The 20,221-nt window shown below is 41.5% G+C and overlaps 1 protein-coding gene across 2 annotated transcripts; it reads left to right on the plus strand.

The window, feature by feature from the left end:
* The first annotated feature begins 742 nt into the window (after window positions 1–742).
* Window positions 743–12,088, plus strand: LOC149070999 (glucose dehydrogenase [FAD, quinone]-like). 2 transcript variants are annotated; one of them, XM_089248432.1, is made up of 12 exons: window positions 743–945; window positions 1,062–1,212; window positions 3,898–4,100; window positions 4,213–4,396; window positions 6,545–6,676; window positions 6,768–6,889; window positions 6,973–7,140; window positions 7,930–8,080; window positions 8,174–8,310; window positions 10,044–10,221; window positions 10,308–10,536; window positions 11,892–12,088. In XM_089248432.1, the coding sequence occupies exons 1-12, from the start codon at window positions 862–864 to the stop codon at window positions 12,028–12,030; spliced, it is 1,878 nt and encodes a 625-aa protein (XP_089104558.1). In that variant the 5' UTR covers window positions 743–861; the 3' UTR covers window positions 12,031–12,088. The 2 variants fall into 2 exon arrangements, with proteins under 2 accessions (XP_089104558.1, XP_089104559.1); XM_089248433.1 differs by having other exon boundaries at window positions 778–945; window positions 8,174–8,271.
* The last annotated feature ends 8,133 nt before the right edge of the window (window positions 12,089–20,221 follow it).

The raw sequence follows: 20,221 nt of genomic DNA on the forward strand, positions 1-20,221 counted from the left end.
TAACAGATACTCTCTCTTAGCAGACAGCTCCTGTTAATAAACACTTTTATCGAATTGCGTCGACGGGACTCAATGTATTTTATCCTCCAAATCGAAAGCCGGGTTTTGCTAGGAGTAAAACTTCTGCACCGTGTGCGGCTTGAAAACACTGATTGGTTAAAAACCTGAAATTCAGGTTTTTTTTGACCAATCAGCTTTTTTGCGCTGCGAGCTGTAGAAACCTGCTCCTAGGAAACCCTTGGCTTAGCAGATACTCCTCGTCAGCGAACAAAATCTTCAGCCCCCTAAAGGTTCTACCGTGGATGAAAATAATGATACTAAACATTGGTCCGGCTCTGCCCTTGCATGGGATGTAAGCCCCGGTTACCGTAAGGTTGAAATCGTTCCTCTCTAGGAGAAAGTGTTTTCAGTGTCAGTATGATGATTTCAATTGGTTTTATACGCTATGCACTTCAGCATAAAGGAATGCTGTATAAACTCGACACTAGAAATCTGCGGGTCCCAGGAACAAATTAATTCATTTTACATTGACTCCTACGTGGAAAATTGTTTCGGTTTACGAACAGACATCAGGAATGAATTGAGCTCTCAAACCGAGGGTTGGCTGTATACACTAGATATTAGTATATCTAGGTCACCCAACTCATGCAGATACAAGTCATAGATATTACGATCACCTGCTGTTTGAAATAAAAGCTGCGCAAATATTATTACCAGAGATCGATGGGGAAAAACGCTCTAAATACAGCACCGGCACGCGCGGGTGTAATATGTAGAGCGTCTAGAGACATTTATTTCTGAGAGATATTGTGAGAAAGAAGAGACATTCTAGAGATAATTGTTATATACTTACCACATTGCATGACAATGGAAAGAAACGTCGTTGTTCGTACTACCGTCATCATGGTCTTGTCGCATTTTGTTTCGGTTTCCGGAGCGTCTAACGTAAGTATTATAATACGTACATGTCTGTGTAATTCGGAACCAGAAAGGTATCATCGATTAAGAACCACGGATTTACTTACGGATCGATTTTTTTCCTTTCGTTTCGGGTTCCCCAGACCCTTCGTTACAACATCACCGAAGAGAGGAGCTATCCGACAAGATTGGCCGAGTCACCACTATTGTCGCCTCTGCTGGAATCTCTGGCGTCTCAGAGACATGCTCCGAAGGTATCGAAGAATTTCAAGGACAAATACGACTTTGTCATCGGTGAGTGCCATTTTTTTTATATCTCTCTGAAAATTGTTTCGAGATAACACACATAATAAATGCGCTGAGGGTATTAACATAGTGCATGCCTGTTTCCGATTCTGGAAATCCGCTTCGTTACTGATTGGTTAAAAGGGACCGTTCAAGTTTTTTCGGCAGCAAATTTTTAGCCATTTTTCACCGCCCCCGCCCCCTTGTTAGTAAAAGTCAGCAAAGCTCTGACCCCCTCCCCCTTTTCAAAAAAAATTCCCCCCCAAGCAAAATTTCGTCAGCACTGCCCCCTACCTCCAAACGCATAATGGTATTCATTGCGACCCACCCTTTAAGCCATATATGGCAAACCCTTGACCCGCAGACCAAATGTAACCCTGAAGGTTATCTGATGTGGCTTGTCCCTCACCCCTCAAACCTAATTTTGTGAAAATGAACTAAGCGGCACATTTACAAATCGCTTAAATGATCCGTGGCACAATTCCAGAGCATTTAAGTGGCCCGTGGCACATTTTCAGATCACTGAAGTAGGCCTCAAAGATCACTTTCACATTCAAAGATCCCTTAAGTGACCTGCGACACAGTTCCAGAACACTTACACGATTCGTGGCGCATTTAGAGATCCCTTGAGTGACATGTAGCACAGTTTTAGAGCACTTACGCGGCCCCTAGTGCGGTTCCACATCACTCAAGTTACCCGCGGAACATTCCCCGATTACTTAAGTGATCCGTGGCATAATTACGGATCACTTGAGTGATACGTGGCACAATTCTAGAGCACTTGAGCGGCCCGGACACATTTCCAGAGCACTTGAAGGATCATTTGAACACTTAGAGAAGCATTTAGAGATCACTAAAGTGGCTTTATAGGGAGCTTATCAATAGGGATAATGTTGGTTCAGGGGTGCCCAATAAGTATCGAAAGGTGTTTTTCCGTTTTTGGCGCACCGAATAAGATGCTATTAAGAATATTTCGTATCTACAGTCGGATCCCGTCATAATGAATTCCAAGAGACCGAAGAAATCGGGAAAAGTTCCGTTCATTTGCATACCGTGTCGCCGTTTCTGCGCAAGCCGGCTGACTGACTAAAGACTAAGGCCGGGATTACACTGTAAAAGTTTGATAAAAGTTATTTTCTAAAACTTGAAAAATGCAACCAATAAGATCATCAGTTACATTTGCTTGCTCGAATGTAACCAATATGCTTATTGCTCAAGTTTTATAAAATAACTTTTACGAAACTCTTATAGTGTATATGTTTCTGAGAACGAGAAATTAGTGACTTATTGATTTACGTGAATTGACGCATTTGTCAATTTTCTTTTGAAACTCAAATTTGATACTTTGGTAAATTTGAAAATATTGAGAGAATCATTCGACATCAGTTAGGAGAAAAGATGACGATATTCACCGCATGAACTATTTTCATTGATTAGGGGAGAGCTTAATCAAAATACTATAAGATAATATATATATATATATATATATATAAATAGTTATACTATATTTGGCGTTTCCAAAGGCGTTCACCATGCCAACACTACAGTTGACTTATATCCATTTTGTGGTCTTTCTGAAAGGGATTTACAATCCTCCAGATTCATCCGGCAGATTGATTATTAACCATGAATATCAGTAATTAACGAGTAAAGAAACTGATTACATTAACTTAATTATTATAATTTATTTTACTGAACCCTTCCCGGGGTGGGAGGGGGGGAGCAGAGTAAATGGGAGAAAAAATAAATTCGAGTTCTCGTTCCTTTGCACTTTGTGGCAGGGGTGGCCACATCTAGCCCTCGGGCCCCTGACTTAGTTATCAAATTAAAATTAATAATTTACGAAATGTTAAATCAAATTTGTTATCACTATTTGAGCTATTCTCGTTCCAACAGTGGAAATACAAACACTTACATCCGTTATTGTTAGTGACAAAAATAATTTACCGTGTTATCAATCGCGCAGTCCCTTTTCAAACACATAAATTGCTCATAAAGCTTGGCACATGGGCAATTTTTTTTTTCCTGATTTTTCCAACACTTCGTTTGGCAAATTGCCTATTTTGCCAAAATAATAATTGAAGAAAAAAATTATAACAAATGTTTCATTTGTTAAATTCAAACTATGATTAGATGAAATAATTTGGAGAAGAAACTAATTTTTGATGCGTTGTTACATCTGGATGGGGACGCAACCAGATAAGATAATCAATATGTTTATGAATGTGAAAGGGCCCACCAAGTAAAACTTCAGCGACTAAATTGCCCGTGTTTCGCCATATTATAAGTACTTACGGTGAGTACAAATGCGCGAATTGCGGGGGTCTCTCTCATTTTTTACTGGTGCGGCTAATACATGATGTTGCAGCTGAGACCGTTATGTTTGCCCTTGAACATAAAGAAGTTTGCCACCCCTGTTTTATGTAACCATTTTTCCAGATACGTTATTGGCAACACTGAGAATCTAAATTGTTTTTTTTTTCATTACCTTAGCATTTTTTCGCTTCTCTCCCAAACCGGTTTGATGAATAAAAAAGTATACAGTATCAAGTACTACAGCGGATCACCGCTTGCATTGTGTACACCCTCACACCCTCCCGGTGTGAGTAAACCCCGCCCACTCTCTGAATCGGAAACACGCGTGCACTATGTTCACACCTATATTCTATAAGTTTGATCTGATCATTTGTACAGTTGGAGCCGGCGCGGCTGGTTCGGTGATGGCCTCGCACCTGTCGGAAATATCTTGCCTGGACGTGCTACTCCTGGAGGCCGGTAAATCACCACCACTGATTTCGGACCTGCCGGCCATCTACGGCCCTTTCTTCGGATCGGATCTGGACTGGGACTACGACATCGAGCCCCAGAAGTATTCAGCTCTGGGACTCAAGGACAACGTAAGCAAAAAATAACGACTAGTAGATGATGCACCGTGTGCTGCCATATTGAAAGGTTTGTCAAACTGTGGTCCAGACAATTTAATGTTTTGTGATACTTTTTTTTTGGTAGAAGCTGAAATGGCCGAGTGGCAAAGTGATCGGTGGATCGACCATCATCAACGCCATGTTCAATGTCAGGGGCAACATGATGGACTACGACAGATGGGAACGGCTCGGGGCACTCGGGTGGAACTGGACCAGCGTCTTGCCATTCTTCAAAAAGATGGAGGACAACAAGGCCTACGGAGCATCGAGTGAGAAACCCTTTGATTTCGCTTTAGCTGTAAGAAAATTCTCAAACGCCTAGCACCGTACCTTTGGATACAGAAACCCCAAGGGTGGAGGGAATTTTTCTACCCCCCACCCCCGATTAGCTTTATTGGGGCCCTCTAATGCTTAGCACCAAGGCTTTCACGGATCCCGTTGTTCACAAACGACCTTAAAAAGCAATCAGTGGCATTACTCAGCCATCGTTTACCAGTAGCCTCAAACAGAAATCGTTAGCCTGTGTCCTCGGACCATTCACCAGCGACCTTAAACAACCATTTTTTTCCAGCCGCTCTCTTCGGCCAGCGTTTACCAGCTGCCTTGAACTCTAATCGTTTGCCTGTGGCTTTGACTATTTTCTACCAGCTGCCTTACTCAGCCATCGTTTACCGTCAGCTGCTTTGCTTAGCTATCGTTTACCAGCCGTTTTACTCGGCCATTGTTTACAAACTGCCGTGCATCATTTGCCAGTGGCCTTCTTAGCCGATATACTATACTAATACTACTATACTACCGTTTATTTTTCAATTTTTACCTATCTTTTATCAATGACCCCACTTACTAATCGTTCACCAGCAGCGTTAAGCAACCATCGTTCACCAGCAGCGTTAAGCAACCATCGTTCACCAGCAGCGTTAAGCAACCATCGTTCACCAGCAGCGTTAAGCAACCATCGTTCACCAGCAGCTTAAACAACCATCGTTTACCAGGCTCCTTAAACAGCAATCGTTAGTGTGTGGTCAGCGGCCTTACTCAGCAATCGTTAGTGTGTGGTCTGCTGCCTTACTCAGCCATCGCTTTACCGGTGGCCTTACTTTATAATCGTTTACCTGCTACTTTACTTAACTATCATTTACCAACTCAGATATCGTTCACAAGCTTCTTTACTTTCGGGTCACCACTTGGACAGACGTCACAAGTGGAGTTCCTCAAGGAAGTGTCCTTGGCCCCATACTTTTTTCACTTTTTATCGATAAACTCAATCAGGGTATCGATGGGATTACTAGCAAATTCGCAGATGATGTGAAGCTAATGGGGGTAATCGGGAATCAATGCAATAGGGAGTTGCTCCAGACCAACTTAAACAGGATTGCAGCATGGGCAAATGAATGGAGCATGACGTTTAGCGTTGATAAGTGCATGGTCGCTCATTTTGGTTCGAACAACCCACGGTTCTCTTACGAGTTGAATGGTGTCACTATCCCGGATGCAACTAGAGTCACCGATTTGGGAATTCTCATTGACGAGCGACTTAAGTTTTCTGAACATTGTTCAGCGGAGGTCAAAAAATCGAATAGAATGCTTGGTCTCATTTTCAAAAAAGGTCTCTTCGCGTTCTCCTAAAGTCATTCTTCCGCTTTTTCGAGGCTTAGTTCGTCCTGGACTGGAGTATGCTGTAAGGTTTTGGAGACCATACCTACAGAGGGACATAGACTTGGTTGAAGGGGTGCAGAGAAGAGCTACGCGTGTCCTTATTGGCACACAGGAGGAGTGTTACGAGGAGAGTTTCGAAGGCTTGAGTTACGAAGAGAGACTTCATTTTTTGAATATGTTTACATTGGATGAACGTAGGTGTCGAGGAGATATGATCGAAATGTTCAAAATTTTCAATGGGATGGATAGGATGGACCATGAACTTTTAGTACACCGCCAATCAACTGCTTCTACAAGGGGACACCAGTATCGATTGGTGAGGGACAATGCAAGGTTATGGTGTCGCAGGGAATTTTTCTCCAATAGGGTTGTTAATAAATGGAATAGCTTACCGCCGGAGGTAGTAAATTGTAACACAATTGACACGTTTAAAAAGAAATACGATAAACATGTTGGGGTAAATCGAGAAGCTCTATTCCATACTTAGAATAAGACAACCATAAGTATTCTTTATGGGCGTTGTATAATATTTTATCATGTGTATATATTGTTTATAATTTTTTGTTAATTGCATTTTTAATTGGGTTGCTGTATTTTTGAAATGCATGACATCCATATTTTTAGGGCATCTTTTTCCCAGCCACCTCGTTGGGCATTTTGCCTGTTCTGGCGTTGTATTTGTATTTGTATAAAGTCGGAAAATTATAAAATTTGCTAAAGCGAGAGTGATCATCCCATAATGATGTCGCTTCCTCTCGTAGATTACCATGGAGCTGGTGGACCAGTCACCGTCGAACGATCCAGTTTCGAGCCTCCTTTGCGGACCGTCATCTTGGATGCCGGGGAAGAACTTGGATTAGCGGTGGTGGATTCCAATGGGCAGAATCAAATAGGTAATTAGGCCTTTATTCGACGATATCCTTGATCTTTGTCCGTCTCAAATGGATGAAAAGACCCAATGGTGATTTTCTTGTCTTTTCGAAGGTATTTTCGATACTCAGTTTACAACGAGGAAAGCACAGCGCTGCAGCGCCGCCAAAGCCTACCTGGTTCCAGCTGAAGATCGGCCGAACCTCGACATCGTAGCCGAGGCTTTCGTGAAGAAGGTGAGTAAGAACGAAAAGGACCAAGTGTCGTTGTGTGACGTATAAACGACAGAGACACCCACGAGTTTTCTCTTCCGTGACAGGTTATCGTGAGCGACGGAAGGGCAACAGCAGTCGAGTTCGACATCCGGGGCGAGCAGCACCGAGTCGACGTCACCAGGGAAGTCATATTATCGGCTGGAGCCGTCAATAGCGCGCAGCTGCTAATGCTGTCTGGGATCGGGCCACGGAAACACCTAGAAGAAATGCGAGTAAGTCACTCTAACGGTTTTACTCGAATAGTAGCGCCGTGTATTTTCTTGGCCTGTCGGTAGATGGGGCCGATAGCTCTCCGAGATCATGCAACCCTTTGGGAAAGAACATAAACAATCCATAATGGTCTCTCTGGGCGGTCATGTCTGTCTGTCGGTAGATGGCACAATTCCGGGGTTTCCGCTGGCTTTTTTTTACTTACCGAAACTTGATTGACAACAAATTCATTTACGTGCTGTATTACTTATTGTAATGCAGTGATGAGCATTATGACTCATTGCGTATTATGGTACTTTGCTCATTACGATACATTATGCTGTATTTCTCATTGTGGTGCATTGCATATGAGTATATATTGCGGTGCATCGAGTATTATGCTGTATTTATGATGGCAGTGTATTATTATCGAAATCAGAGTGGGAAACTGGCAATTTGACGACTATTTTGGTGCACTGTAAATATTAGTCAATTGCTCATTGTTATGCATTATGTATTTCAGTGCATCACGTGCCATATCACTTATTCTAATGCAGTGCTTATTATTATGTATTGTGGTGCATTGCATATTATGGTACTTTGCCTATTGCGATGCATCACGTATTGTAGGGCATTCCTTATCATGGTGCACGACTTATTTTGCTGTATTGCCGATGGTGGTGTATTGCGTTTTGTGCTGTATTTTCTCAATGTAAGATGAATAATATTAAGTATTACTCACAATAATTATATAATTTATTAATATAATTTTAATTATATAACTCGTAATATTGCATTCATAATCTCCGTAGATTCCAGTAGTGGCGGATCTGCCGGTCGGAAGAAATTTCCAGGATCACGTGGGCGTCTACGCCCCCTTCGATATCGACGACAGTTTTCCGATATACTCCTACAGGTGGCACGAGCCCGATTTCGTTGACCAGTACATTAGCGACAGGCAAGGTATAGCCTACGAGACCTGTCATCATTCCAGTTGCGTAGGTTCGACGAGCACCGATTTGCTGTAGTTGTTCTAATTGTGACTCTCTCTCGTAGGACCGATGACTTCGATACCGGGCTTCGGCGCCATAACTTTCTTGAGTGGTGACGGCGACAAGAAGACCGTCAACGAGGTTTACATGGACGAACTCAAGGTCCGTTCCAAAAAGAGCAACGGATATTTGAAGCAAGAGGTATTGTATTGAGAGTGTGTGTTCAGAAGAGTATTTGCAGGAAGAGATACTAAACGGGTTCAGGGGGGACGGCAAATCTGAAGAATGAGTGGATCAAAAAAATGAGAACGGGATGCGAGAAAGGTGGCAAAACCGAATCTGCCTAGAAATCGAGGGACCAGGTGAGTGACCGAAAGAGTGACCTAGAGCAGTCGTGTTTCTCCACCGCCGAGCCCTGGCATCATTCACGCCGGGCCGCGCTGTTTCTTTTCACCCCCTTCCCTTACATTCATTTTCCGTTTGGCGTATGTTTGACCGGGCTTTCTACTTACAAAAGTAAATGAAATCCGGCTGCGGGCTCCCAGAACTTGAGAGTAACCAAAACAGTGAGTAAGTATAAGTGTAATGACCTCTAGAGTGAGTAGCAGTAGCAGGTCAGTGAGTGACCAAGGGAGTAATCTAGAGTAGTGTTTCTCAACTTGGGGCCCTTGTGGTCCTGAGATATTTCAAGGGAATGGGAGGAGGAGGAAATCAAGTTGAAAGGAAGCCTAGACAGCTGCTTTGAGGGACCAGCCACAAAGAGCTGTGGGAAAAAAATCAAGCTATGAAGAAATGAAACTTTCAAGTTAAATATAGTGGGGGGTGGGGGGGAATGTGCGACTATTTCAGAATCAAGAACTACCCATAACTTGAGCCCTCTCGTAACGAGAGCGAAGAACCAGGTCCATGAGTGACCAAAAGAGTGGCCTAGAGAGCGAAAAACAACGTTAGTGGGTGACCAAAAGAGTGGCCTTAAGAGTGTATAAGCATGGGAGTGACCTAAAGAGTGTATAAGCATGGGAGTGACCTAAAGAGTGTATAAGCATGGGAGTGACCTAAAGAGTGTATAAGCATGGGAGTGACCTAAATAGAGTGTATTCATGGCAGTGACCTAAAGAGTACATAATCATGGGAATGGCCCATTCGGAGACAGGTTTCTATGAGATTCCTCGAGTATCTTGTGCTAGATGTAGCCCGCGACTTCGCTCGCGTGAATTTGGTCATCTAACCCGTCCCATATAACATTTGCACCACGTTGGGGGTTAAATTTTCAGAAATCCCGTCGTAGTGATTCTCTGTATTATAAAATATAATACTCACCAAATTTCATGTTCATAGCTTCTGCTGTTTGGACTCAACGACGATTGCTCCATATAACCTTTGAAACTATTCCCCCCCCCCCTCCCCATATGACCCCCTTAGATGAAGTTTGAAATATCCCTTTTTAGCGAGCCTCTACATTACAAACTAAAACTACTGACCAAATTTCATAATTATAGCTATAGCGGTTTCGGCTCAACATGATTTCGCTGTATAACATTTGAACCCTATTATGACCCCTTCAAGGGTCGAATTTCAAAAATCCGCTTCTTAAATTGTTTTTACGGAATCAAGTAAAATTACTGACCAAGTTTCATAATTATAGCTCCAGTAGTTTCGGCTCGGCGTGATTTCTCTATGTAACCTTTGAACTCTCTTATGACCCCCTTAGGGGTCGAGAATTTCGGAAAACCCTTTCTTATTGGGACTTTACGTCATGATACCAAACTATTGACTAAATTTGATATTTATAGCTTCAGTGATTCCGGCTTGGTGATGATGAATCAGTCAGTCAGGACATGTTATTATATAAGTGCACTGTACATTGTACAGCATAGATTAACAAGTTGAGAGGACACTTCTGCAGACATGTACAAGTCTTGAAACTCTTTCAGATTTACGATCGGCTCTATGGACAGCGCATCAACAGGACAATGGTCTCGTGTGCGGTGATGGTGACCAACCCGGAAAGCAGAGGGTCCGTTAAGTTACGCTCCAAAGACCCCTACGATCCTCCGGTCATCAATCCGAAGTATTTCAAGGACCCACATGACGTCCTCGATGCTGTGAACGGTGAGTCAGTCACACGAATGGGAGACGCGGAAGATCCCAGGAGTGTCCGGGTTCGATGACCTAACATTTCCGTCTCTGAATTGCAGGTCTGAAATTCTGCCGGAAGATGGCGAATACCACGGCCATGCGCAGGATCGGAGCCAAGGACATCTTCGAGGATATTCTACCGGCCGAATGTGAGCCTTACAGGCACGACGAGGACGAGAGCCTGATCTGTTACGTCAGGCACATCTTGTTCACTTTCCATCATCCTTGCGGCACGGCGAAGATGGGGCACAAAGGTGACCCGTCCACCGTGGTCGGACCGGACCTGAGGTGAGTTGGACGGGATACTATGTGCCTGTCCATTTATCAGTATGACCTGAAATGATCACATCGGAAAAACTATCGTCTATTCGCTAAATTTCACCAAACTCGCCAAATGCCACCAAAAAATCGCCAAATACCACCGAAAATCACCAAAAATCGCTAATTTGTAACCGCTGATCTCGTGAAATAGACAGTTTGCAATCATTGGTGATAAGGTCTGGAACTAGATTGGGAGGAAAGAGGGCATTGGCGGGTACAGGGCTCTTCTAAAGGAAAGAAGGGGCAAATCATCGCCTACGCCAGTTATTCATTTTTTCCACGGAATCGGAAGGGAAGGTGGCGTCCCTCCCCCATCGCTCTTTTTTTCAACCGTCTATGTGAGGGTGTAGGTGCAACGAGAAGCCTATGCCAATATAATCCTTTTTCTCACTGAACGGGGGGGAGGACGATTGCCCCATCACTTAAGCGGAGAGGGGAGGGGCACTTACAATGAGCAGCAAAATTTAAAGGAGCCAAAAGATATTGTAATAAAAAGTGGACGGCTTGACGCGCCCGTGTGTGGCCGCTCAGACCGTCGGAAGAGTTCAATGCACCTATGGATTCTCGACTTGATCGTCATGAAAACGATCTTGATTTCTGAATTAATTCTGGGGATGCTCAGACACGTTCTACAAAATACTGTGCCCATTGAAGCATTATGGGCCCTCGGGCAAATGGATTTTTTCGGAGTCCCCTCCCCATCACCTGTGGCCAGAAATATTTACTACTACTACTAAAGCACAAACAATATGCAATTCGTTCACATTACTCTGTGGAACTTCTAACGAATTGGTACATGGTTGGAATGTGCGTGTACGTGTTGTGAACCTGACGTGAAGTTTGTTTTTGTGTAATGCCTTGCTTGTTATGTGCAGTGCTTATGTGTATGCTTGTTATGTGTAGTGCCACCATCTGACATCAGTTTTCATAATTATGAGTGAAATGTAATGATTGAATAATTGTAAACATTGGGGGGGGGGGGCTGAAAGTTGCCAATCGTTTCATTATACGTATATACGGAGCTCTAGCCCGTGTGTGTAAGAGTGGGAGCCCGGCCGCCACCAGATGCTTAATCGGCCGGCGCAAGCACGAATTTTGGCGCACCCATCTAATGTCGAAGGGGAGGTTGAAAAGGGAAATTTGCACCCTTCTAGTCTGGACACCAGACCCGCCTGCCCCCACCCCTGTTGTGACCCGAGTGGCGGGAGGGGTTGCATTGTATATTGGCTACAATTATTGCAGAGGGCTGAAAATTGTCTCAGGTTCCGGTGCATATGCAATCACGTGATATAAAAAATTTCTACTGCATTTTCTTTTTCCAGGGTAAAAGGGATCGATGGTCTGAGAGTCGTCGATGCATCAGTCATGCCAAGGATCACGTCGGGCAACACGATGATTCCGACCATGATGATCGCCGAGAAGGCTGCGGACAGCATCACCAGGGACATCGAATGCCATTAAATGTACACATTAACAAATTACTCACATATCACAATAAATAAACTTTTTTTTTCATGAATGTGTACCTTTAGTGGTGATTCAAGCAGTTAGAAGATTGCATCGAGAAGTTATTACGGTGCTGCCACCTGTTTTCTGTTAATGGAGTCCGAGCTAAAAGGTTGTTATCGGATTTATTGTTGCAAGCTGTGGAGAGAGGGATAGAGATACTTCATCAAAGGCAAGAAGTTCTCGCCAAACAATGCCAAGCTAGCAGAAACTCCAGGGCTGATCGACAATCACCGGATGTATAATCGTAGGAAGGAATTACACTGGGTTAGGGGTGACCAACTGCTGGCCCGCAGGTCGCATGCGGCGTGGAGCCTGTGAAGTAATCTTGTGGGGGCCCCCGACAAGGCAAAAATACTGAACCTCAACCAGGCAAACAATGAATACGTATTAGCTTATGAAGAAGTGAAGGAATACAAAACCCAGAATAAAAGTTTAATGAATAAATTGCTCGTCTTTATTCATATCATAAGACTACTTATGGCAGTGACAAATCTGCTAGTTTTCTGGAGCATTTTACTGGTGCGGTTTATACACTGGAGTGTCGTTCCTGGTTCAGCTCTGCAGCTGACCATTATGTCGGCCCTCGAACAGAGAGAAGTTCACTGCACCTGCAGTAGGTAGCTGAATAGGGATCAAAGTCTGAACTCCTAGTGTGAGAAGTTGATGACCATATGTGAGCATGGACGGAAATACGAAGAGGCCATGGGAGGGGAAGGGGGGACAGGTCCACATCCTGGTATATCATGATATGGTGACTACTTAACAGCACCTGCACCTCGTACACATTCCTCTGAGAAATTTCTAACGAATTGGTACATACTAGAATGAGTGTGTTGACTTTATGCTTGGCTAGGGTTGCCGGATGCCTCTTTGTTCATGTCATTTTAAGCGTCCTCCTACGTTTCGGAAAATTCGCCCTTTTGCCCTCCTCTTCAGGTAGCCGTATTTAAATCCCCCCCCCCCTCTTGAAACAGATCTATCTCTCCATTGATATGACCGTTTTTTTCCCACCCGTATTTACCAATAGCCTTCGAAATTCCCAGAAGTTTTTGTTTTTTTAGTGGTTCTACTTTAGTTAGGGAAAAATGCGTTTGTGGCCGGTTTTATTGATCAGAATAGTGGTGCCATCTGTTGTGAAAATCTGAAAGACTGCTGCGCTAAGATTGCGTGCTCAGTTCTTCCTTAGTTTTCGAATATGGAAACTTTACGCGTAGCCCTACCGTTAGGGTTGCTAGATTCGCGAACTGAGAAAATAGGACGCCTGCGCACGCCCCCTTAGTGACGACACTTATCCCAATTGACCCGATAGATGGCGTCACTATTCCAACACATAAAGCCAGCAACAGCAATAATTTTTCCCAACCATAAAACAGAACCACCAAAAAAAAGCCGAAACAGAAAAAATTCCGGGAATTTCGACGGCTATTGGTGAATGCGTAGTTGGAGGGGGGAAACAGTCATATTTATGAAGAAAATTGTTTCAGAGCCGAGAAACAAAAATTTCCATAGAAAAAAAGGGAAAAACAGGACGGTTGGTAACCCTACCTAACGTGCTTGTTTCGTATTCGAGATGGTGCTGACTTCCATATTTTAAAGTGAAGATGGCAATGAATGTGATTGAATTTCCATGCTCTGTAAGTACCATGTTGAAGGTCCGCCTGCTCTCTCGGAGAGGCGTTTCTTCAAAATGGTAGAGACCGGCTCGCATTCCCTCTTGGAATTTGGAAGTGACAAAAAAATGCTTCTGAAAACAGGGTGTGCCGCCATCTATCCTCTCATTCAAAAACTACTACAGTACTTTTTATCAGGGATAGATGGCAGTAGTAGCCCGTATATTTTTCCATGATGACTTTATGTCTATATTGACCATATCACCCGTCATTTCCCGTAATTTTGGTCGTCCTGATTTTGTTTTTCAAAAAAATGGCCCATTTTTTTCCAAATTTTCAACGAAGTCTTTGAATTTTTATTCGCAACAGCAATCAAGGATTGATAATACACTCAATTTATCAATTTCATTATGGTATGACCAAAAATATAAATATTCATCTCACATGTTTGTCATGTTTAGGGTGACCATACATACCATATTTGTTACGACAGTCCCGGTTTTTGTCAGTTTTTCCGGCTGTCCCGACGTTTTTGCAAAAATGTCCCGGTTTTTCACGTATTTTCAATTAACTTGACCTTTATTCTTCAAAAATCAACGATTAAAATTATCTTCCCAACTCAGAATTCCCATTAGGGGTCATAGAAGTATTACGTCAGCATCGAAGGAGAGTTCCGATTTGCTGACTTTTGATGACAAGGGGGGGGGGGGGGTTTGGATGATGCTTTCGTCATAAACCACCCTTTATGATATGAAAAATTCTTAATGGCATCTTATTTGGTGCACCAAAAACGGAAAAAAAACCTTTCGATAAATATTGGATGCCTGAACTAACATTCCCCCCTATGCAGAGCCGCTTTAGTGATCTCTTCAAGTACTCTGGAACTGTGCCACCTATCACTCGAGTGATCCATAATTATGTCACGGACCACTTAAGTAATCTGGGAATGTTTTGCGTGTGACTTTTGAGTGATGTAGAACCGCACTGGGGCCGCTTAAGTGCTCTAAAACTGTGCCACATGTTACTCAAGGGATGGATCGTTTAAGTGTTCTGACACTATGCCGCGGATTACTTAAGTGATCTTTCAATGTGAAAATGATCTTTAAGGCCTACTTCAGTGATCTGAAAATGTGCCACGGGCCACTTAAATGCTCTGGAATTGTGCCGTGGGTCATTTAAGCGATTTGTAAATGTGCATTTTTACAAAATTAGGTTTGAGGGACAAGCCACATCAGATAATTTTCAGAGCCCCAGTTGGTCCGCGGGTCAAGGATTTACCATATGTGGGTTAAAGGATGGGTCGCAATGAATTTCTTAAAGGGAAATTTTGGGTTCACAGCCTTCAAATAACATTGAAATTAACAGAAATTGATTATAATAACATATATAAAGGTATTTTCTTTCGAAATTTTAATTAAATTTTTTTTTTTAATTTTTGCATTAAAAATTTTTTTTTTCGTCTGGGGGGATACGCACGAGCACCCTATGCCCCCTTCCGCATACGTTTGTGATCCCACCACTATGCGTTAGGAGGTAGGGGACGGTGCTGACGAAATTTTGCTGACAAGGTGGGGTTCAGAGTTTTGCTGACTTTCGCTAACAATGTGGGGAGCATATGCAGTGATTGACTTGGAAGTCTGGGGGGGCAACGTCATTATTGCTGGGGGGGGGCACGATGATGATGTCAGCTCATATATACATATATACATTAGATCAGTTGACTCCACCTTTGACGCTGTATCTCCGCCCATGGTGGGGAGTGGTTCAAAAATGGCTAAAAATTTGCTGACGTAATACTTGAACGGCCCCTTACGACAATTACGACTACAAAAAAGACATTTGTCTTTTCATGTTTTCTTAATTCACTGCAATTTGAAGAGGTGGTTCATTTTTCCTCGATTGACGTCTTTTCTGTGCTTTCAGTATTAGTTGGCGACTTTGCGTACGTTTGGCATTATTTTTGGCGATTATTGGCAATGTCCCTTATTTTGCCGTATTTCAAAGCTCAGTTGCGGGTATCGTGTTTTTCTCGAGCAAATATGGTCAGTCCAGTCATATCAAACATTTTTTTTTTTTCTTTTTTTCGCAGAATAGTCACTATGATTTGCAGTGGCACTTCATTTTCCGCCATTAGCGAATTATCGGTGATTTGTGTGATTAGTAACTTTGTTCATCTTTGGCATCATTTTTGGCGATTTACCGCAGTATTTGGTATCCCAATTTCTCGTATTTTCCTCGAGGGAATATGGCCAGCCCATATTACATGTGACCGGTATTTGATTAATTTTCTCATAAGTGTGGTCTTAGGTCTCATTATATCGTGTTCGTCATCATTGAAATTTATTGAGCCCTATTTGTCGTCGTGCATCCTGGGAATTTTTCAATTTTTTTTTTTATCTGTATAGATGAGCATTTCTCTGGTCAGACAAAAAACATCTCAGTTTTTGACAGAATTCGGCGTGATACCTGAAAAAAAATTAATTTCTCGCCCGAAATGTGCCACTAGCATGGCTTCAAACAGCAATCACACCAAGAAACTCGGTTGGCGTTAGATTTGCCATAATAACTCGAAGCACAAATGTGATGAGTCGGTGAATCCTGTAGCCAATCTCCATTGGTTCCAGATTTGCTCCTCACGATGTTGAGAAAAACAGCTTGCGAGAAAAAAAAAATAAGAGTGCCAATTTTTTTTTTTTTTTTTTTGTCGGCCATCTTGATTTTCACGATGTTGAAGATGTTTGGTGAGCAAAAAAGAAAGGACAGGTCACCAAGAAGGGAAAACTTTGGAGAACTTAGAGCTGATGCGGAAAGCCAGGGAAACACAAACGCGTATGTGACATGTTTTTGCCACCGCGAAATGGTCCAGTTCGGTTCACACCATAGACTTAAGATATAAATAGACCGCGCACGCTATTCATAAAACTTGTCGAACGTGAAGAAAAGATGAGCAGTATTGTCGGGGAAAGAACAGGTTCTGCGCTATTACATTTGGCGCGTTTTCGCAGAAGCTAGGATGTTGCTGTAACGAAATTTGACTCAATTCGATCAAGTTGATGAAAACTTTCCTTCATTTTTTCAATGAATTTCACTCATTTTTATGTGAAATATTTAGGGAGTATCAGATTTGAAAAAATAAATTCTATAAAATAAACAAATATTGGAAAACGGAATTTATTTATTTTCCATTAAGTGATAATTCTTAATAATTTCTTAACACATGGGTTTTTAAATTTTAATTGAATATATAATATTTGAAGGAAGTGAATATAAACAGTATAAATTTCATGAAATAAATTTTTTTGGCACAGTTTTTAATAGCTTTCTAAATATCTATACACACACAGGAAACAAAATATTGTATACAACAAATATATAATGTTTATGTTACTGTAAATTTGATAAATCCGTAGTGCGCGTTATCTTCAGAAATTATGCATAATAGTTGGTAAATATATGCATAATTACCAATATTTTTAGTAAGTTTGATGAATTTCGTAGCATTTATCACTTTTTACGAATGAATCGAATAATTCTCAAAATGAAGTTAGTAAGTTTAATGAATATGGAAAAAATCCATGCTGAAATATCACTTTATTTCAACAACTTAGTTCTGTCCGTATGAGATGCGTGCACTACACATATTTCGCCATAAAAATTAAATTAATAATAAATGCGAAGATAGAGAGAGATTTTTTTTCATCGGCTTAGTTCATGTTGGCTTTTGCTGTATTTATCAGCATATGCAAACATAACCGTTACGAAGAGGGGTAAAAATACTATTATTTTTAGAGGTTGTTATGCATTTTTATGCAAAACTGCAATTGTCTAGGGGGGGGGGAAGTTTTCCTCACATTCTATTTAAATAGAATATTTTTCATAAATTTCTCCATCTGAAAAGCATATTTTCTTCCAAGTTGAGCAAAACTCGAATGAACTCACTAGCTCGCCAAATCTCGCCAAATCTTGCGGAGACGTATATTTCAGTTAAAACTTCATAAAACTCACAATTTCAATCATTTATTGCCAAAAATTCTATTAAAACATTTAATAATGATTCATGACATTTGAATTTTACCAAAACTTGGAACTTTAATTGAATTAAATCCAAAATGGAGTCGTTAGAAACTGAGATTACGTCAGAAATCCATTGCATCGTCAATTTAATATTCCAATTTTTAATTTATAAGAAGGGGAATAAGCAAAAAAGTATTCCCTTGTGAAAGGATACTGGTCCCCCTTTCCTAAACCGCTCAGAACATCCGAAAGCTGCACACGTGGTGACCATTCTAATGAAAAATAAGACAGCACTTGGAGATCGTCATACGAACAGCCATAAGGAAAGCATTGCCAGCGAGATTCCCTGACCAGATTTTCGACCGGAATCACGTGACTCCGGATCTTTGCTTCACATTGTAACCCCTCGCGCGCACTCTATAGTATTATTACTCTGTGGTTCACACACACGCACACACGGCGCAAAAAACCTAATCCTAGGAAAACCCGGCGTAATTGAAAGTATGTCTTTGGGATCAACGTGGTTCGCCGGTAAAATGTCATACGCCCTATTATCTATGCACCCTGTATATGCGCGTACGTCATCAATACGTCAAGAATTTCATCTGAAATGACAATTTCTAATCATCACGGGATGATTGAGCAGCGTACTGCGATGATGGGTTAAAGAAAGGTAAAAAATTACAACAGCATACGTACTGCATCTCTTTAGACGTGGCATGCGTTATTTTTGTTAAATATCGTCTCCTTTTGTTACCAGCTTGATTTTGATTCAGTCGTGCGCTTCAGGAGAATCATCTGTTTACTTTTGTTTCAGCGTCGCCTAATTGTTTGTGTTCTCTATTCGTTTATATGTAGGTACTTTTTGTATACTTGTTTTTTCATTCAAAAAAATTCATTTCATTCTTTCTCACCAGTAGCGCCGACTGCCAATGGGTCATTCAGAAAAGATGGGAAAAACTTTGATAGTACACACCGATACAAACAATTGTCATCAAAGAATGCATGGTCTAACATGAAACGCGTGTTTCGAAACGACCGCTCCGCACACGTTAAAACGGTATTCCTGTTGAAATTTATCGGGAGAAAAAGAACACCATATATTATGCAAATGTAACCTGGGGAAGAAATCGTAAGCAAATCTGCGTCACAATGAATAGAAGGCGCGGACTCAGTATTACTGAAGTGCGATATTATCCCGTACGTTACAACTCTCTTTTACGCGCTGGAATAACTTCACAGGGTTGGCGTCCGCGCCTTTTATTCACTGTGACGCAGATTTGCATACGGTTTCTTCTTCTTCGGGTTACATTTGCATTATGCATATGGTGTTCTTTTAATCCCGATAAATTTCAACAGGAATGCTGTTTTAACGTTTGCGGAGCGGCCGTTTCGAAACGTGCTAGCGCGTTTGCGTTACCTTGTTAGACCATGCATTCTTTGATGACAATTGTTTGCATTTGTGTATACTATCACCTCTTAAAATGTTTCCCATCATTTCTGAATCACAATGCGTGTGAATACGTATACAGTCAAACCTCGTTAATGAGCCACTCTTGGGAGAGCAAAAATATGACTTATTAAGTGGAGTGACTCGTTAAACGGAGTAAGCCATAGCTGTGCCAATTCATGCCTGAGGACAATTGGGACTTCCAAAAAATGACCCGGTAAGCGGAGTGACGTGTTAACCGGGTGACGCACTAACGAGGTTTGACTGTATTTCTGAAAACTTTTTTCATCCAACCTATCAGATGATGATTAGGTGCGAATTCTGGTGCAATATCGTCGGCTTGCTTTTGATTCGGCATCGTCTATTTTGTAGTCCAGGATCATTTTTTTTTTTTTTTTTTTTTGGTGTCGTTCGATTATCTTTTATCACCTGTTTTCGCTGACTGGCAATTCCAATAAATTCTGTGTGTGTGTGTGTGTTTTCCCCCCCATAAGATTTATCCAACCTTTCATAAGACAAGAATTTTATCGCGTGCTTTTTAAAGGGATGCGGGACGTTTAAATCATGAAAATGACAAATGTTTTTTTTATTACATAAAAAACACCGAGAGAAATTCGCGTAAAATATTTTTCTTGACAAAAAAAAAACCCGCATTAAAATTTATTTTTCTACGACGACTTTTATAATTAAAAAATCATGGTTGCCTACGGGAAATATCTACATTTCTAGTTTTCTCCGTATTTGTTTTTTGTTACAAACTGATATTCAAAATGTCCCTAGCGAACCAAATTTCGTTAAATTTATTCCAAAGTTTTACACACTTGTTTCTTATATGATTTATTATGAGATAACTATTTGTATTGATCTTTAAATCCACCAATATTTACTGCTAACAATATGAACTGTTTAAAGGGCCAAAAAAAAAAAATTGTCGTTTAGTACAATTTTTTCTTCCTCATACCGTTCGCCACATTCTAAAATGCATGCTTATAAATGTGTCTCTTAATCGAACATATTTCATCAGAACAGGAAACGCAGTGAACAAATATAAATATATCCCAACTTCAGG

Source organism: Pholcus phalangioides, unplaced genomic scaffold (genome assembly GCF_987345545.1).
Source record: "Pholcus phalangioides strain wild (caught in Gottingen) unplaced genomic scaffold, Ppha-v1.0 ptg000020l_1, whole genome shotgun sequence".
Taxonomy (NCBI): domain Eukaryota; kingdom Metazoa; phylum Arthropoda; class Arachnida; order Araneae; family Pholcidae; genus Pholcus; species Pholcus phalangioides.